A 19,052-nucleotide genomic window follows, 5' to 3' on the forward strand; every position below is an offset into this window, starting at 1 on the left:
AATGCAAACACTACTCAGCAGTGAAGAGGAAAGGAAGTGAAAGCAGTACAACACAGAAGAGTACATAGTACATGATTCTGTTTATACAAAATTCTAGAGAATTCAAACTAATTAATAGTGACAAAAAGCAGATCAGTGATTGCCTGGGAAAGGCATAAAACAGGAAGGGATGGCTACAAAGGGCCATGAGGAACCTAGCATGTGTGATGGATATATATTTTGACTGTCAGTGATTTCATGGGTGTATATACATCTTTCAATACTTATCTGACTGTACAGTTTAAATGGATGCAGTTTATTGTATGGAAATTATACCTCAATAAAATGGAATTTAAAGTGGGAAAAAAAAGAAAACATTCAATATTTCACCATTATGAATGAAATTTATTGTAGGCTCTTAGTAGATGCCCCTTGTATACCCTGTAGAAGTTCCCCTTTCTTATTAGCTTTCTGAGAACTTTTTATCATGAATGGATGCTGTATTTTTGTCAAATGCCTTTTCTGCTTCTATTAACATGATTTTTTTCCCTCCATTAGTCTATTGTGATAAATTACACTGAATTCCTTTTCGACTGTTAAACCTTACAATCAAGAGGTAAGCCTCAATCAGTCATCACGAATTACCTTTTACATACTGCTGAAAGTGATTTGTTAATATCTTGTTAAGAATGTCTGCATTTATGTTAATGAAAAATGTTAGTGTGAAATCCTGATTTCTTATACTACCTTTGTTAGATTTTTGTTTTGGTAGCTTCATAAAGTGAATTAGGGAGTATCCCCCTTCTCCTTTTCTAAAAAAGGTTAAAAGATGGCTATTATTTCTCACTTTGAAGTTTCATAAAATTCAACAGTGAAACCGGCCATGCCTGAGTAAAACCACCTAAAAGTGAAAACCACCTACGAGTGAAATCGCCTATGCCTGAGCAATCTCTGTGAAAACATGTTTTTTATTATTAAAAATTCAATTTTGATAATAGAGATAAAGGTAATCTATATCTATGATATTATAATACAGAGGTAATCTATTATATCACTTTTGGTTCATTAGATTTATAAAAGAGTTTGTCTATTTCACCTAAGTTGCTGAATTTATCAGCGTAACCGATGCCTGTGATAGTCTTTCTGTGTCCTATTACACTGTGTAGAATCTGTAGTGATATCTCCACTTTCATTCCTGATTCTGGTAATTTGTTTTCTTTTTCTTTCTTGACAGAAATTTTAAACCTTTCTTTTTTTCTACTACAGATATTTTCCAAAGTAGGTAGATAAGTACTAATATAGATATAGAACTATTTCCCCCCCATGCACTTCTTGCGGGGAAAATATTTCTATATTTTCTTCTATATTCCAAGAAAATATAGATGTATTTTCATTTGATGTATGATTAAAACATGATGTATTTTCATTCAGTCAAAAATATGCCCTTTACATCTTCTTGTGATTCATGTGCTTTTCAGAATTGTGTAAATTTCTAAATATTTGGTAATTTCCTAGATTTCTGTAAAATCCCACTACAATCAGGAACTATATGAGCTTCAATCACTTGAAATTTATTGTAAGTTATTTTAACATCATGTTGAATATCCTATGTACATTTAAAAGGCTATTCTGCAGTTACTGGATGTCTTGTAAATGTGAGTTAAGCCAAGCTGACAGCATTGTTCAAATCCTCTACGTATTGTTTTTTTAAGATCAATTCGTCCTATTGGTTACTATGAGGAATGTTAAAATAGACAACTGTAAATTTAAAATTGTAGATTTCTCTGCTTCTCTTTTAATTTTGTCATTTTTAAAAATGTACTTTGAAACTGTTATTACTAATATACAAATAAAGGAATGTTATATTTTCCAATATATTGACTCTTTTGACCCTAAGAAATATGCCTTTTTATACCCGGTAATACTCCTTGTCTTGAATTCTACTTCATCTGATGTTAATACAATCACATCAACTTTCTTGTGCTTAACTGTTTGCGTGAAATATTATTTTCCATCCCTTTTACTATCAACTTGTGTCTCTGTACTTCAACCTGATGACAGGAGTAGACACCGTAATTAGGTCTTACTTTTTAATCCAGTATGATATTCTTTGCCTTTTAATTGGACTTCTTAGACTACGAATGTCCAAAAGAAACATACTACAAGCCACATAAATTTTAAGTATTCTAGTAACCACATGGAAAAGTAAAAGGGAGTGAACTTAATTTTTGAATCTTTGAATTTCAGCAGGTTCTTATTAGTTATCCATTTTATACATATTAGTGTACACGTGTCAATTCCAATCTCCCAATTCACCCTACCAGCACCACTCCACCACTTTCTCTCCTTGTTGTCCATATGTTTGTTCTCTACATTTGTGTCTCTATTTCTGCCCTGCAAATGCGTTTATACGATATCTGTTTTTCGCTTTCTGATTTTCTTCACTCTGTATGACAGTCTCTAAATCCATCCACGTCTCTACAAACGACCCAATCTTGTTCCTTTTTATGGCTGAGTAATATTTCATTGTATATATGTACCACATCTTCTTTATCTATTTGTCTGTCGATGGGCATTTAGATTGCTTCCATGACCTGGCTATTGTAAAACAGTGCTGCAGTCAACACTGAAGTGCATGTGTCTTTCTGAATTATGGTTTCTCTGGATATACACCCAGTAGTGGGATTGCTGGGTCATATGGTAATTCTGGTTTTAGTTTTTTAAGGAACCTCCATACTGTTCTCCATAGTGGCTGTATCAATCTACATTCCCACCAACAGTGCAAGAGGGTTCCCTTTTCTCCACACCCTCTCCAGCATTTGTTGTTTGTAGATTTTCTGATGATGCCCATTCTAACTGGTGTGAGGTGATACCTCACTGTAGCTTTGATTTGCATTTCTCTATTAGTGATGTTGAGCAGCTTTTCATGTGCTTCCTGGCCATCTGTATGTCTTCTTTGGTGAAATGTCTATTTAGGTCTTCTGCCCATTTTTTGATTGGGTTGTTTGCTTTTCTAATATTGAACTGCTTAATATTAGCTGTTTACATATTTTGGAGATTAATCCTTTGTCCACTGATTCATTTGCAAATATTTTCCCCCTTTCTGAGGGTTGTCTTTTCATCTTGTTTGTAGTTTCCTTTGCTTTGCAAAAGCTTTTAAGTTTCATTAGGTCCCATTTGTTTATTCTGGTTTTTATTTCCATTACTCTAGGAGGTGGATCAAAGAAGATCTTGCTTTGATTTATGTAAGAAAGTGTTGTTCCTACGTTTCCCTCTACGAGTTTTATAGTGCCCGGCCTTACATTAAGGTCTCTAATCCATTTTGAGTTTATTTTTGTGTATGGTGTTAGGGAGTGTTCTAATTTCATTCATTTACATGTAGCTGTCCAGTTTTCCCAGCACCACTTACTGAAGAGACTGTCTTTTCTCCACTGTATATCCTTGCCTCCTTTGTCATAGATTAGTTGACCAGAGGTGCGTGGGTTTATCTCTGGGTTTTCTATCCTGTTCCATTGATTTATATTTCTGTTTTTGTGCCAGTACCATACTGTCTTGATGACTGTAGCTTTGTAGTCTAGTCTGAAGTCAGCGAGTCTGATTCCTCCAGCTCCATTTTTTTCCCTCAAGATTGCTTTGGCTATTCAGGGTCTTCTGTATCTCCACAGAAATTTTAAGATTTTCTGTTCTAGTTCTATAAAAACTGCCATTGGTAATTTGATAGGGATTGCATTGAATCTGCAGATTGCTTTGGGTAGTATAGTCATTTTCACAATGTTGATTCTTCTAATCCAAGAACATGGTATATCTCTCCATCTGTTTGTCATCTTTGACTTCTTTCATCAGTGTCTTATAGTTTTCTGAGTACAGGTCTTTTACCTCCTTAGATAGGTTTATTCCTAGGTATTTTATTCTTTTTGTTACAATGGTGAATGGGATTGTTTCCTTCATTTCTCTTTCTGATCTTTCTTTGTTAGTGCATAGGAATGCAAGAGATTTCTGTGCTTTAATTTTGTATCCTGCAACTTTACCAAATTCATTGATTAGCTCTACTAGTTTTCTGGTGGCATCTTTAGGATTCTCTATGTATAGTATCAAGTCATCTGCAAACAGTGACAGTTTAACTTCTTTTCTAATTTGGATTCCTTTTATTTCTTTTTCTTCTTTGATTGTCATGGCTAGGACTTCCAAAACTATGTTGAATAATAGTGGCAAGAGTGGACATCCTTGTCTTGTTCCTGATCTTAGAGTAAACGCTTTCACTTTTTCACCATTGAGAATGATGTTTGCTGTGGGTTTGTCGTATATGGGCTTTATTATATTAGATTCCCTCTATGCCCACTTTCTGGAGAGTTTTTACCATAAATGGTGTTGAATTTTGTCAAAAGCTTTTTCTGCATCTATTGAGATGATCATATGGTTTTCATTCTTCAACTTGCTAATATGGTGTATCACATTGATTGATTTGCATATATTGAAGAATCCCTGCATCCCTGGCTTATATAAATCCCACTTGATCATGGTGTATGATCCTTTTAATGTGTTGTTGGATTCTATTTGCTAGTTATTTTGTTGAGGATTTTTGCATCTATGTTCATCAGTCACACTGGTCTGTTATCTTTTTTTGTAGTATCTTTGTCTGGTTTTGGTATCAGGGTGATGGTGGCCTCATAGATGAGTCTGGGAGTGTTCCTTCCTCTGCAATTTTTTGGAAGAGTTTGAGAAGGATGGGTGTTAGCTCTTCTGTAAATGTTTGATAGAATTCACCTGTGAAGCCATCTGGTCCTGGACTTTCGTGTGTTGGAAGATTTTTAATCACAGTTTCAATTTCAGTGCTTATGACTAGTCTGTTTATATTTTCTAATTCTTCCTGGTTCAGTCTCAGAAGGTTGTGCTTTTCTAAGAATTTGTCCATTTCTTCCAGGTTGTCCATTATTACTGGCATATAGTTGCAAATAAATTAATTTTAATATATTTTAACCCAATATATCTGAAATATTACCATATCAACATATAAATCAATATTTTTAAAAATGAGATTATTTTGTGTTATTTTTTTGGTACTACGTCTTTGAACAACACACAAACCCATTTACATCTCAATTAGGAGTAGTCACATTCCACATGCTCCAGTCTCACAAAACTAGTGGTTACTGCACTAAACTATGTTAGTTTAACTAATTTACATTTACGTTTATGACTGGGTTTAACATCTAGCTCTTTACTTTCTAACTGTCCAGTGTTTTGTTGTTCTTCTCTTGCTATATTTGACAGTATTCCATTTTAATTCCTCTATGGGCTTTTCTTTTTAAATAATCTTTTGGAGGTACAATTCACATAAAATAAGATGCCTATGAAGTTACAATCTGACAAGTTTTGACATATATTTACATCTGTGAAACCTTCAGCATAAGGGAATATACATATCCATCACCCCCAAATTTCCTTATGCCCTTCACAACGCTCTCCCTTGCTCTACCCACCTCTAAATTCCAAGCAACCACCAATTTGCTTTAATATGCAATCTCCTAGAGTTTTATATAAATAGACTCATACCGGACATACTCTTTTCTTCCCCTGTCTTTCACAGAGCATAATTATTTAAGAGATTTATCCCTGCTGCTGCATGTAACATATAGGTCACTCTATATGGCCAAGCAGTATTTCACTGTATGCAATGGAATTCAATACCAAAAGAGCTATCTTTTTATATATTCATCTGCTGATGGACACTTGGGTTGTTCTGGATTTTAGATATTACGAATAAAGCTACTATGAACATTCATATGAGTGTTTTAATGAGTATATGCCTTCATATTCCTTGGGTAAGCACCTAGGAAACAAATAGCTGGATCATACAGTAAATGTTTAACTTTTTAAGAAACTGCCAAATTGTTTTCCGAAGTAGTTCTACAATTTTACTTTCCCATCAACAGTATATGAGTGTTACAGTTCCCCCACATCCTTTCCAACACTTAGTATGATCAGTCTTTCAAATTTTAGCTGCTGCAGAGATGTGTAGTGTTATCTCACTTTGCTTTTCTCTAACGACAAATGATGCTGAACATCTTTTTCATGTGCTTACTTGCCATCTGTATATCTTTTTTGCTGACCAATTCAATTACTTTTGCCAATTTATCAAATTGGGTTGTTTGCTGCCTTATTGTTGAGTTTTAGAGTTTATATATGTAGTCTGAATTTATGTATATTCTGGATAAAAATCCTTTATCAGCTATATATATACATATGTGTGTATATATATATATATATATATATATATATATATATCAGACATCTTTGTAAAGATCTGCCGCTCTATGGCTTATCTTTTCATTCTCTTAACAATGTCTTTTGAATAATGTAAGTTTTTAAAACTAATGAAGTCCCATTTGTTCTTTCATAGATTGTGCTGTTGGGGTCACATTAAAGAAATCTCTGCATAACCCAAGGTCACAAAGATTTTCTACTATGCTTTCTTCTAGAAGTTTTATACTTTTTAGGTTCTACATTTACATCAAAGTCCATTTGGAGCTCATTTTTGTATGAAGTATAGATCCAAGTATCAATAGCTTGTTGCTGCTGTTGTTGGCAGCATATGGATAGCCTATTGTTACAGAATCCTTTGCTGAAAAATCTATTTTTTTCCTCCACTGAATTGCCTTTGTGCCTCTGTCAAAAACCAGTTGTCCATAACTGTGTGGCTTTATTTCCGGACTCTCTATTCTGTTCCATTGATCTATTTATCTTTCTTTATGCTAATACGACTTTGTTTTGATTACTGTAAGGTTTACAATAACTTTTAAAAGCAGGAGTCAGCCCTCCAACTTTCTATTTGCTTTTGAATATAAGTCTTTGTACCTTTTTAAAGACATTGTTTCAATATGCAACTTTAATTTACCAGAATATTCTTATGTAAGAGTTAATACTCTATCACTCCATGTAAAATATAAAAACCTTAAACTGTAAAATTCCATTTATCTTCACTTTGTGCTAATCACTGTCATATAAACATCTATGTACAGAATGAACCACATAATTCAAAGGATTTCTGTATACCTAAACAGTCTTTCAAAGAAGTTTAAAGGAGTAAAAGAGATAGCTTTTTTAAATTTTCACACATTTATTTACCATTCCTGGTACTCCTTGTTATTTCCTGCAGATCCAAGGTTCTGTCTAGTGCTAGTCCATTCAGCCTAAAGAACTGTTTTTTTTCTTTTAACGCAAGGTGTTAGTCTCCTGTGATATATCTTTTTCTTGCTTGCTTATAAGATTTTCTCTTTATTATTAGCTTTCAATATTTTGATTATTGTGTGCCTTGGTATGTTTCTTTTTACTTATCCTACCTGACAGTTTTCTTCAAATTTTAGAAGTTTTCAACTATTACTGCTTCAATTACATAAATATTTGGCACCATTCTCTTTATTCCCTCTCTGAAACTGCAATTACATGTATATGTATATTAGACTACTTGATCTCCCCAAAGATATACTTTTACTCTCTCTGGAAAACTGAGTAATTTCTATCAATCTGTATTCAAGTTCATTAACCTTTCTTCAGTTCTCTTCAAACTGCTGTTACTCTCAACCAGTGAATTTTTCATTCCAAATTTTATACTTTTCAATTAGAGCATTTCTATATGCTTTCTTTTCTCAACACATTCTTCCATGTTCATTATTTCAATATTTTCTTTTATAGCTTTAAAAATATTTATAGTCCTTGTCTGCTAATTCCAATATCAAGGTCATTTTGAGGTCTATTCTTATTGAATGCTTCTTCACAGTATTCGTAAAATTTGATGGTATGCAGGATATTGTAGATGATAGCTGTGGGAAGACTGAATCATGTTGTCTTCCTTAGGGCACACTGTTTTATTTAGGCAGGCAATTCAATTACTGGTGAATCCTTCATGTCTTGTCAGGCTGGACTATCAGTTTCTTAACTTAGTCTTATGGCTGTCACTTACTATAGTGTATGATCCTTTCCCTTAAGGCCTGAGCTTTCTGCAGTCTAAACAGAATGTCTGAAGTAAGCTGTAAGACATATGCATTCTAACTACCCAGAACTCCAATGTCTCAGAGCACTGCACAACCTATGGAATCACCATTCTATCTCTGACCCACAGTTGGTCATTTCTGATAGACCAGGAGAGTCTCAACTTACACATATGAAGCCCAGCCATTATTCAAAATTCTGAATTAAGTTAAGAATCCCCACACCAAATTCTGCCCTCCAACCTATGCCCAAACCCTTGGACAAGTTCCTTTTTCAGGATCCTTTTCCATAAATCCCACATGTCTCAGCAGCTTTGAATTCCAATCTTAGTCTCTTCAGCACAGTGAGACCTCCATGCTTTACTTCGCTCCACCTCCATGTGCTACAACAGTAGGGTACCCCAAAACAGAAAAGCCAAAGTATTCATGAGACTCACTTCATGTGTTTCCCTTATCTCAGGTTTCATTACCTTGTACTATTTACTCATCAATTCCAGACAATAGTTGTCCCATATATTTTATTCAGTTTTGTAGTTTTCGATTTTGGGGAAAGATGGAAAGAAGGAAAGGCTACTACCAGTACTCTGTCATAGCCCTACATATTAATTTAGAAAACATTTCCATTATCAATCATTAAATGTACTATTTCAAAAAACATGAAACTGGCAAAGCAGAGATACAGATATTTGAGCCTGTTTGTTCAATTATTTGTACATGGTACCTTAACTATCAAAATCATGGCCTAGTGACTTTGCTTTGTAATCATGACATGGAAAACTCAGTAATGATGATGTACAGAAAAGTTCATCTTAACATCATTATAACTATATTTGAAAACTACTTCATTATAATTTTTACTTAATTGTCAGGGATGTGTACATGTGCACTGAGGTGTACATATACACAAGCATGGCTACCTGAAGGAAATCAAAATGCTTCCATTCTTTTACAATCTTGATATTGCCCAATATGATTCCTCAAACAAGTAATTCAGAAAAGGGTTTAGAAAAAAGAAACTTTGGCTTTAGGTAATAATATAAAATGTAGGGTTATAAGGCAAACTAATTCAGTCATCATCAGATTCAAATTTGGTCCACTGGCCATGGAACTAAGTTCTAAAAATTAGTCTGTATTTATTTATAGACAGACATTACAACCAACCAACAGTAATGTTTCAAACATATAAAGCTTAAACACCCTAACTATGAAGACTAAATAAATCATTTTATATTTCCAAGTAAATAAATAAAGGAAACCAATCCAAAGAATTAAAAATACTGTTACCACACAGAAAAAAGATTTAAAGCACATAAAAAAAACAGCTATGCAACTGAATCTTATGGTATTTTTTTTTTTTTTTACAGTTTGGGCTTTAGGATTTGTGGGATAGAGAAGAAATACTTAAAATAAAAATATTTTATGACACACAATAGAAGCTAAGCACAAAAGTACAAAAGGAGTGAGAGTGAGGGAACTTGTAACATGAAAGAAAAAAAGGTTACATTTTTGTGATTAAAAAAAAAAAAAAGCAATCAGATTTAGTTACTTGCCCACAAATCACCCACTTCAGGTTTTTTCACTTGACACATACATACTGTAGTAAAATTTCTCTAAACTGTTTCAACACAAAGTATTTAAAAATAAAGGCTATTCTGGTAAAACACACTAAACTTTTAACATTCTGCTCTGCAAAATGGCAAATAATGAGACTGTTAAGAGAGTTAACACTTACCTGTAACCACCATGCTGCTCATGTTAGAGTTTGGACTACTGAGAACACTGCCTGAGAGTAGTTCGTCAGATCCTCTCTGTTAAAACAAGAACAAATTAGCATAAGACCCCTTTACATTTAAAAATATTAATCTGAAAGTCTGTCACTTATCTGGTAACTTTTCAAACAGTGTCACTGAAAAACAAATGTCAAACCAAATGTCAGGTGTTACACTACTGGGAATAAAAAATTTAATCCCTAAAATAAGAAGTTAACTCCACTCTCCTATCCATCTCTTCCTTTTCCACAAAGCCAACAGTGTTTCCTTCCTTCCATTCACCCAAGTCCAACAGACAATAAATAGGAAAACTGATTAGGTTTCATAATCAGAAGCCTTGGAGAACTGCATCATTTTTTTAAATAAACAAACTCATGCCACAGCAGCTGGACTTTCTCACAGACACTGTGAATCCTTCAGCCTCATAGCTCTTTACTCATCCAGATAACTCAGGTCTTTAGAAAATGAGAACTTCACAATGGTGAGTTGGACAACTCATTTACATGAGCTGGACAATTCATTTTCATAATCATTAAAATTAAACAATTAGGTATGTATTCCAATGGCTAGAACACTGTAAACAAAGGCAAAAATCTATGGAATGAGAAATTTCCTTCTACCAATATAAAGAGATTGAATCGTCTTTAAATCCTTTAAAGAAAAGGTTATAAATCGTATGTTCTCAGAACTGCACAGTTGTTCAAACCAACCAATGTTGTTTCAACTATTTTAAAAATGTGTGTACATACAAAAGTATGTGTAAGCAGACTAATATTTAAAATAGCTAAATCAACTGTTCTGCATATTTTAAGTATGTGTATACTTACATACATGGGTAATTAATATTTAAAATAACTAAATCAACACTAGCTGATTTAGACAATCAGGACAAAGTTGAATGCAACCACCAAAGTGGAAAAAAATGTACAAAGGAGATAATTTACCAAAGCATTTTACAAAGTCCAAAACAATCCAAATTAACCATAGAATTTATGTTAATTTGTGTTAGACTCATACTTTAATGAGATATATTCTAATAAGTATCACAGTGATGAAAAAATATTTATACGTCATCCCCTTTTTAAAAAGCTTTCTACTTGCTAGCATCAAGTTCACAGAAATACAAGCATGAGAAAAATAAAAACACAGTATCAAGTCACGTTAATACCATATTTACATCATATTTAATTTTTTAACCAAAGTATGGAAGATTCTGCATGGCATTGTTTTATAAGGACATAATATGATATACAGAATTAGATACTTTAGAGATCCTTAAAGTGTGGTCCCTAGAGCAGCATTAGACATGGAAATTTCCTTAGCAACATATGTTCTCAGATCCATCCTAGATGTACTGAACAGAACAATGGAGACAGGATCCGACAACCTGAGTTTTAACAAGCCTTTCAGATGCTTCTGATGCATGCTGAAGTTTAAGAACTGCTGACATCCATTATTGGTTCACTATCAACAACAAAAAATTTCCTAGTATTTTTAAAAAAATTTTTAGAACACTTTTAGGTTTAAAATAAAATTGAGAAGAAGGAACAGATTTCCCATATACCCCCTGCCACCAAAGATGCATAGCCTCCCCCATTATCAACATCCTCCACCAGACTGGTACATTTATCACCAAGGATGAACCTATTTTGACACATCATAATCACCCAAAGTTCTGTTTACCTAAGGGTTTAATACTGTACATTTTAATACCTAAGGGTTTGGACAAATGTGTAATGACATATCCATCATTATAACATCATACACAGTATCTTCACTACCTTAAAAATCCTCTGTGCTCTGCCTATTCATCCAAATTCCTCCCAACCCCTGATCTTTTTGCTGTCTCCTCAGTTTTGCCTTTTTCAGAATATAGTTGGAATCACATAGTATGTAGCATTCTCAGTTGGCTTCTTTCATTTAGTAATTTGCATTTATGGTACCACGTACCTCTCAGGCCTTTTCATGGCTTGACAACTCATTTTGTTTTACTACTGATAATTACCCCATTGCTGGGACATACCACAGTTTATTAATCCATTCACCTACTGAAGGACATCTTGGTTGCTTCCATGTTTTGCCTATTATGAATAAAGCTGTTTTAAGATCCACGTGCAGGTTTCTGTGTATATGTAAGTTTTCAACTCCTTTGGATAAATACCAACGAGTTGCTGGATCGTATGGTACGAGTATGGTCAGTTTTGTAAGAAGAGCCAAACTGTTTTCCAAAGTGGCTATATAATTTTGCATTCCCACCAAGAATATATGAGAATTCCTGACACTCCACGTCCTTGCCAGCATTTATGGTTTCCAGTGTTCCAGACTTCGGCTATTCTGACAGTGTAGCAGTATTTCATTGTTATTTCAGTTTGCATTTCCTTAATGACATATGGCGTGAAGCATCTTTTCATATGCTTATTTTCCATCTGTATATCTTCTTTGGTGAGATGTCTGTTAAGTTCTTTGGTCTACTTCCTAATCGGGTTGTTTTCTTATTGCTGAGTTTAAAAGGTTTTTGTATATTTTGGATAACAGCCCTTTATCACATGTATCTTTTGCAAAAGTCCAGCTTATCAAATATTTTTTTTCATGGATTATGCCTTTGGTGTGGTACCTAAAAAGACATCTTTATACCCAACTCATCTAGATCTTCTCTTACCTTATCTTCTAAGAGTTTTATAGTTCTGCATTCTATATTTAGGTCTATGATCCATTTTGAGTTAATTTTTGTGAAGAGTGTAGTATCTGTGTCTCAATTCATTCTTCTGTACATGTATGTTCAGCTGTTCCAGTAGCACTTGTTGGGGAGACTATCTTTGCTCCTTTGTCAAAAATAAGTTGACTATATTTATAGGAGGGGCTCTATTCTGGGCTCTCCATTCTGTTTCACTGATCAACCTGTCTGTTCTTTCACCAAAACCACACTGTCATGATCACTGTATCTTCATACTAAATCTTGGAAGTTGAGTGGCATCAGTCCTCCAACTTTGTTATTCTCCTTCAATACTGTGTTGGCTTTCTGGGTCTTTTGCTTCTCCATATAAATTTCAGAATCAGTTTGTTGACATCCATATAACTACTTGCTGGAATTTTGATTGGGATTGCACTGAATCTATATATCAATTTCAGAAGAACTGACATCTTAAAAATACTGAGTCTTCCTATCCCTGAATGTGGAATATCTATCCACATTTATTTGGTTCTTTGGTTTCATTTACCAAAGTTTTGTAGTTGTCCTCATGTAGATCTTATATGTATTTTGTTAGATTTATACCTAAGATTTTCAAATTTGGGGGTGCTAATGTAAACTGTATTTTGTTTTTAATTTCAAATTGCACTTGCTCACCATTGGTATACAGGAAAGCAATTTACTTTCCTATTAATATATTAACCTTGTACCCTGCAATCCTGCAATAACTACTCATCAGTTCCATGAAATTTTTTGTCAATTCTTTTGGATGCTGTACATAGACTATCGTGTCATCTGCAAACAAGTTTTATACCTTCCTTCTCAATCTGTATACCTTTAATTTCCTTTTCTTGCCTTACTGCATCAGCAAGCAATTCCAGGAGGATGTTGAAAAGAAGTGGTGAGAAGGGACATCCTTGCCTTGTACTTGATCTTCATGAGAAAGTGTGGAGTTTCTCACCATTAATATGATGTTAGCTGTAGCGTTCTTTGTCAAGTTGAGGAAGTTCCCCTCTGTTCTAGTTTAGTGAGAATTTTTATCATGAATGGGTGCTGAATTCTGTCAAATGTTTTTTCCTCATCTAGTGATATGATCATATGATTTTTCTTCTTTAGTCGATTGATGTGATGAATTAACCTAGTTTTCTTTGTTTCTATGACAATTATGCCATATGGCATTTAAGAAAAAGGATTCTGTAGTTCAGCTTTCACCTACTATGTCACTGGTAAATTACTTACCTGTTCTAAACCTTAACTTACTCATTTGAAAAACAGAGATAACATCTTATCACAGTCCTTGGGCTCTGACAGGTTTCAGGACTGAGACTAGCCCAACAACTTTCTCCTCTGGAGAAGAGAGAACCATGATAGAAAGACATGGGACAAGGATGTGAATATCAAGCTCCTGAGGAAAATTAGATTCTCAGAGAGAAAGGAAGGTTCTCACTCATGTATATCTGGCCTCCAAGAACACAAAGGTGCTACAAAGGATGTGGACTGAGTGCTACCTACCTGCTAAAGGCTGTGAAAGCACAAACTCATACAACCAATAAAAATATAAAATACATATAATGACATACTGAAGAGGATCAATAAAACCAAAATTTGATTTTCTGAAAACAAGACAAGAGAATAGACAAACTTTGGGTGAGAATTAGGTAAGGAAAACAAAAAAAGCATAATTATATATCATTAGGTCATGAAAAAAACCAGATGTAAAAAACTTAGCCCAGTGAATAACCTCATGGAGCATACTGATACCATTTTCTTACAACTGCAGGACTTTCACTTATGAAAAGTAAACTTCTAGGTTATTTACACCACTATGTTCTGCATTTCCATTTTGTTATAGTTGACTTAGCCTTTACCCTAAAATATATATATCTGTAATGTGAAAAAAAAATGACACTGCATATTTTAACTGGCTATCTCTATAAGAGTAAAAAAGACAGAAGAAAAATGAAATTGGATCCTCACCTCGTACAATAAATGAATTAAATTTTTTTCTGATGAATTAAGAGAAAAACGCAACAGATAAGACTTTAAAATTTTTCAGAAGAAAATATGTTTATACATGAGTATGTAAGTCACAAAAGTGGATCACATACTATGTAATGAATACCTCAGTAAGTTCCACAGAGGAGAAATCATACAGATCATAATATCTGGTCAAATACAATAAACATATTTTAACGAAAATAAGAGAAAAAAGAAAAATAGAACAAAATCTAATTGTTGTAGTTTATTCAGATAAAATTTTGAAACTGTTCCTAAAAACCTGAGCCAAAAATAGAATCAAAACTTCAAATACAGATTCCTATGAAAATTTAGAAAGACCAGTTACTCATAAAAAAATAGGCAAGAGATAAGATTAGTTTTCAGCACACACGAAATGGAAATAAGGATAAACAGAAAAGTTGTTTCATCTTGCTCACAGTAAAAACAAATTCAAATTAATACTAGATTTAGATGCCATTTCACCTCTCAGACTGGCAAAACCCCAAGCATTTGACAATATACTACACTATGGCTAGGGGGAACTGAGGCACTTGCATACTTTCTACACAGTGGTATAAAGAAATGAGATTTTCCATATATACCCATGAAGTGATTTCCAGAGTGTATTTCTCATTAAGTAAAAAAGGTAAGATATTAAACCCTGTGTATTCTGTACTACCTTTTCCCTAAGGTGGTGGGAGCGAGCACCTAAAAAGAAATTCACATTTACTTCTATTAAAAGAAAGAATAAGCCAAAAACTAGTGAAAATAGATACCTACAAGGGGACAGAAAAAGCAAAGTAGAGTGGACAGGAGTGAAAGACTAGACATCTATGAATGTAGCTTGTTTTGCAGTTTTGACTTTGGAAAATTTATTCAACATGAAAAAAATTCCCTAAAAATGAAAAGCAAAATGTAACAAATAAACCTACTAGCTTGGTGGTAGAACCGCACACAGAATTATCTCAATAGATTTAAAAATTCTGTGATTTTACTATACATTCTTTGCAAAATACACTTTAAGGACAAAAATAACTGCAAACATCTTAAAACTGTATTACAATGTTAATGTTAACACTGATGTTGCTTTTTAAAGAAACTAGTATATATGCAATTATGTTAACACTAGCAAGCAAGAGTTTACAACATACAAGAGATACAAACAAAAAACTGGAAGAGGAAAACGTGTAAAATTACATAAGAACTGGAAATAAATGAGTTCAAATATATTTGTCTCAAAAATATTTTGTTAGCTTTGTGAATTGAAAAAATCTTGAAACAATAACAACCTAAAAGCAACTGGCACCTTTGCACCCACATTACTGTGGTCTCTAAGGACCAGGTCTCACCAAAGGACCGTTCTTTTTAAAGAAATGGCTAATTGAAGTTTTGGAGGAAGAAATACTTTAGGTAAGTATCAAAATTACCAGTATTATGAGCTGCTGCTGGCCCAAGATGAGAAAATTTAAACATTTTTAAAGGAATGATCATTGCAATAAGACTGGAATAAACGTAAAAATCCTTGCCTTCACAATGACCTAACATCAATGCTAAAGAACTCACATTACACTGGAGTTACCAGCTCATGAGGAAAAAATTTTTAACTGAAAATCTACCCTGCTTTTCTTTTAATAAGGGTGTTTAAGTATGACCAAATATTTGATGAAAAAAGTTCTTCTAAAAGAAAAATATTTTAAAATATATGCAGGAGAAAAAAAATAATATCACCATTTTTGCAATACCCAATGAAATTACTCAATTATCAGCTACTAAAGCCCACTAGGTGAAAGGATGATAGAGCACTCTACACTGGATGCATCAAGCTGAGGACACCTGAACCTACTGATAAATGTCAGTACTGAACCTACTGATAAAACATCACAAAGAGGTAACTAGACATGCTCCTCCCGGTGTGATACATTAGAAATTACAGAGTACATTTATAAAATATCCTTGCTAAAAATTAAACCTGAATCTGATCAAGCCTCATCTAACTACAAGTACACAGGAAATACAGGACATGAGAAACACACAAAATGACAACATGGAGGTATAATCAGCAAAATTATAATTTTCTGAAAATTGTACAGAATAGATGACCCAGTTTCTCTAACAAAGAAAATCAAGAAAGGGGGAGGGAGAAGGAAAAGTGACATAAATAGACTTAAAAGAACCAAATCAACATGTTGACTTTCCTTGATCTCTGACTCAAAGAGAAAATATAAAAGACTTCTTTAAAGTGACTGGGAAACTTTGACTGCTGTTAGACATTAGATGATATTAAGAAATTATTTTAGTGATGGGGTGGGATTCGGCAAAATAAGTGAAGGGGATTAAGTGATACCAACTTCCAGTTATAAAATAAATAAGTTACTGGGATGTAATGTACAGCTTGGGGAATATAATATAATAATTTTTTTACAGTGACAGATGGTTATGGTGGTCAATCTGTAATGTATGTAAATTTTGAATCATTATGTTATATACCTGAAACTAACATAATATTGTATGTCAAATATACTTCAATAAAAAAGGAAAAACTTATTTAAAATTGTATTAGGTATGATGATATAAATGTCATCTTTAAGAGATTATATCTATTAGAAATACACATTGAAGTAATTTAGGAATGATATAAAATAATCACTGAGATTTGCTTTAATATTCTCCCACAGGAAGGCAAAGGAAGTATATTATTATACCATTCACGCTACTTTTGTATACCTTGAAGCTTTCACAAAGCTTAAAAAAGTGAAAAAGATGTAAGACGTTGATGAAGCACATTGAAGAAGACACAAATAAGTGGAAAGATATTCCATGCTCATGGACTGGAAGAATACTGTTAAAATGTCCACACTACCCAAAACAATCTACAGATTCAATGCAATCCTTATCAAACTAAGGATTTAGTATAACTAAGCCCCTTGGCATCAGTCTTAGCAATGACTTTTTGGCACTGACACCAAAAGCAAAGACAACAAAAGCAAAAATAAATTTGGACTATATCAAACTTTTAGCTTCTGCAGAGCGAAGGAACCCATCAACAAGATGAAAAGGCAACCTACTGAATGGGAGAAAATATTTACAAATCATATATAGAAAGTTATCAAAAATAAAGAACTCATACTACTCAGAAAAAATGAACAGTATGATCAAAGAATGAGCAGAAGACACAATAGACATTCTTCCAAAGACACACAAACGACCAACAGGAACATGAAAAGGTGCTCAACATCACTAATCAGGGAAATGCCAATCAAAACCACAATGAGATATCACCTCACACCTGTCAGAATGGATATTACCAAAAAATAAGAAATAACAAGCACTGTGGAGGATGTGGAGAAAAAGGAAGACATGTGCACTGATGATGGGAATGTAAATTGGTGTACCCACTAAGGAAAACAGGTTCCTCAAAAAATTTTAAAAAGTACAACTGTATGATCCAACAATACCACCTAAGTATTTACCCAAAAGAAATAAAATCACTATCTATAAAAGATATCTGCACCCTGTATTCATTGTAGCACTATTTACAACAGTCAAGACATGGGAACAACCTAGGTCTCCATCAACGCATGAAGAAAATGTGGTTAATCTATACAATGAAATACTATTCAGCAATAAACAGAAGAAAATCCTACCATTTCCAACAACATGCAAATGAGGTCATTAGGCTAAGTGAAACAAGTCAGAGAAAGACAAACACCATATGATCTCATTTATATGTAGATTCTTAAAAAAACAAACAAAAAACCCAAAACACTGAACTCAGATACAGAGAACAGTGGTATCCAGAAGCACAGCCAGGCCTTTTAGGGGGTGATGGAGGGGGGGTAGGAATTAGTGAAGGTGGCGGTCAAAAGGTACAAACTCGGAGTTATGACATAAATGAGTCCTGACGATATAATGTACCACATGCTGATATAGTTAACAATACTGTATATTTGAAAGTTGCAGAGAATAAATCTTAGAAATTCCCATCACAAGGAAAATAATTTAACTATGTGTGGTGATGGATGTTAATTAAACTTATTCTGGTAATCATTTCACAATATATACATACGTCGATTCATGTTGTGCACCTGAAAATAACACAATGTTTCTACATCAGTTACACCTCATCTTAAAAAAAAAAAGAAAAAAGAAAAAAGGGAACTCTAAAAAGTCAAAGCTTACTGCCCAAACTATCAACTGATCTTTCTTCACCTTGAATGCATTTTTAAACAAGAAAATAAACATGTTCGGGATGTAATTTAAAGTGGACAAAAAATAATAATACAGTAAAATAGATCTAGTGTGGGCAGAAAAAGACAAAAACATAAATTAGTGAATCATGAAACAAAAAAAATTAACAAAAGCTGGTACTTTGAAAAGACCAGTAAAATAAGGTCTCTGATAAGAAAAAAAAAAAGAAAAAGGATAAAATACGTGTACTGTTAGTAAAAATTTAAAAAGGGAGAATTTAAAAATGTTATAAAATTCTGGGAAATAGAAAAGTACTGAATAAATCAATAACTTTGGGAAAAAATGAAACTGGCAAAGAAACATCTCTCTTTCCTCATGCCTACACATAAGCTTTTAAAAATCCTTCTAACATGTAGGGAACATGATGGGAGGAACATAGAG

The 19,052-nt window shown here is 33.5% G+C and overlaps 1 protein-coding gene across 4 annotated transcripts in view; it reads right to left on the reverse strand.

The window, feature by feature from the left end:
* The window catches only part of PTBP2 (polypyrimidine tract binding protein 2), an 81,334-nt gene that overhangs the window by 49,648 nt on the left and 12,634 nt on the right, over positions 1-19,052 (reverse strand). For all 4 annotated transcript variants that reach the window (XM_007462614.1, XM_007462612.1, XM_007462611.1 and 1 more), the window contains exon 3: positions 9,700-9,775. In XM_007462614.1, coding sequence (XP_007462676.1) covers positions 9,700-9,775 — 76 coding nt within the window. The remainder of the gene's footprint in view (positions 1-9,699; positions 9,776-19,052) is intronic.

Source organism: Lipotes vexillifer, unplaced genomic scaffold, assembly GCF_000442215.2.
Source record: "Lipotes vexillifer unplaced genomic scaffold, Lipotes_vexillifer_v1.1 scaffold826, whole genome shotgun sequence".
Taxonomy (NCBI): Eukaryota; Metazoa; Chordata; class Mammalia; order Artiodactyla; family Lipotidae; genus Lipotes; species Lipotes vexillifer.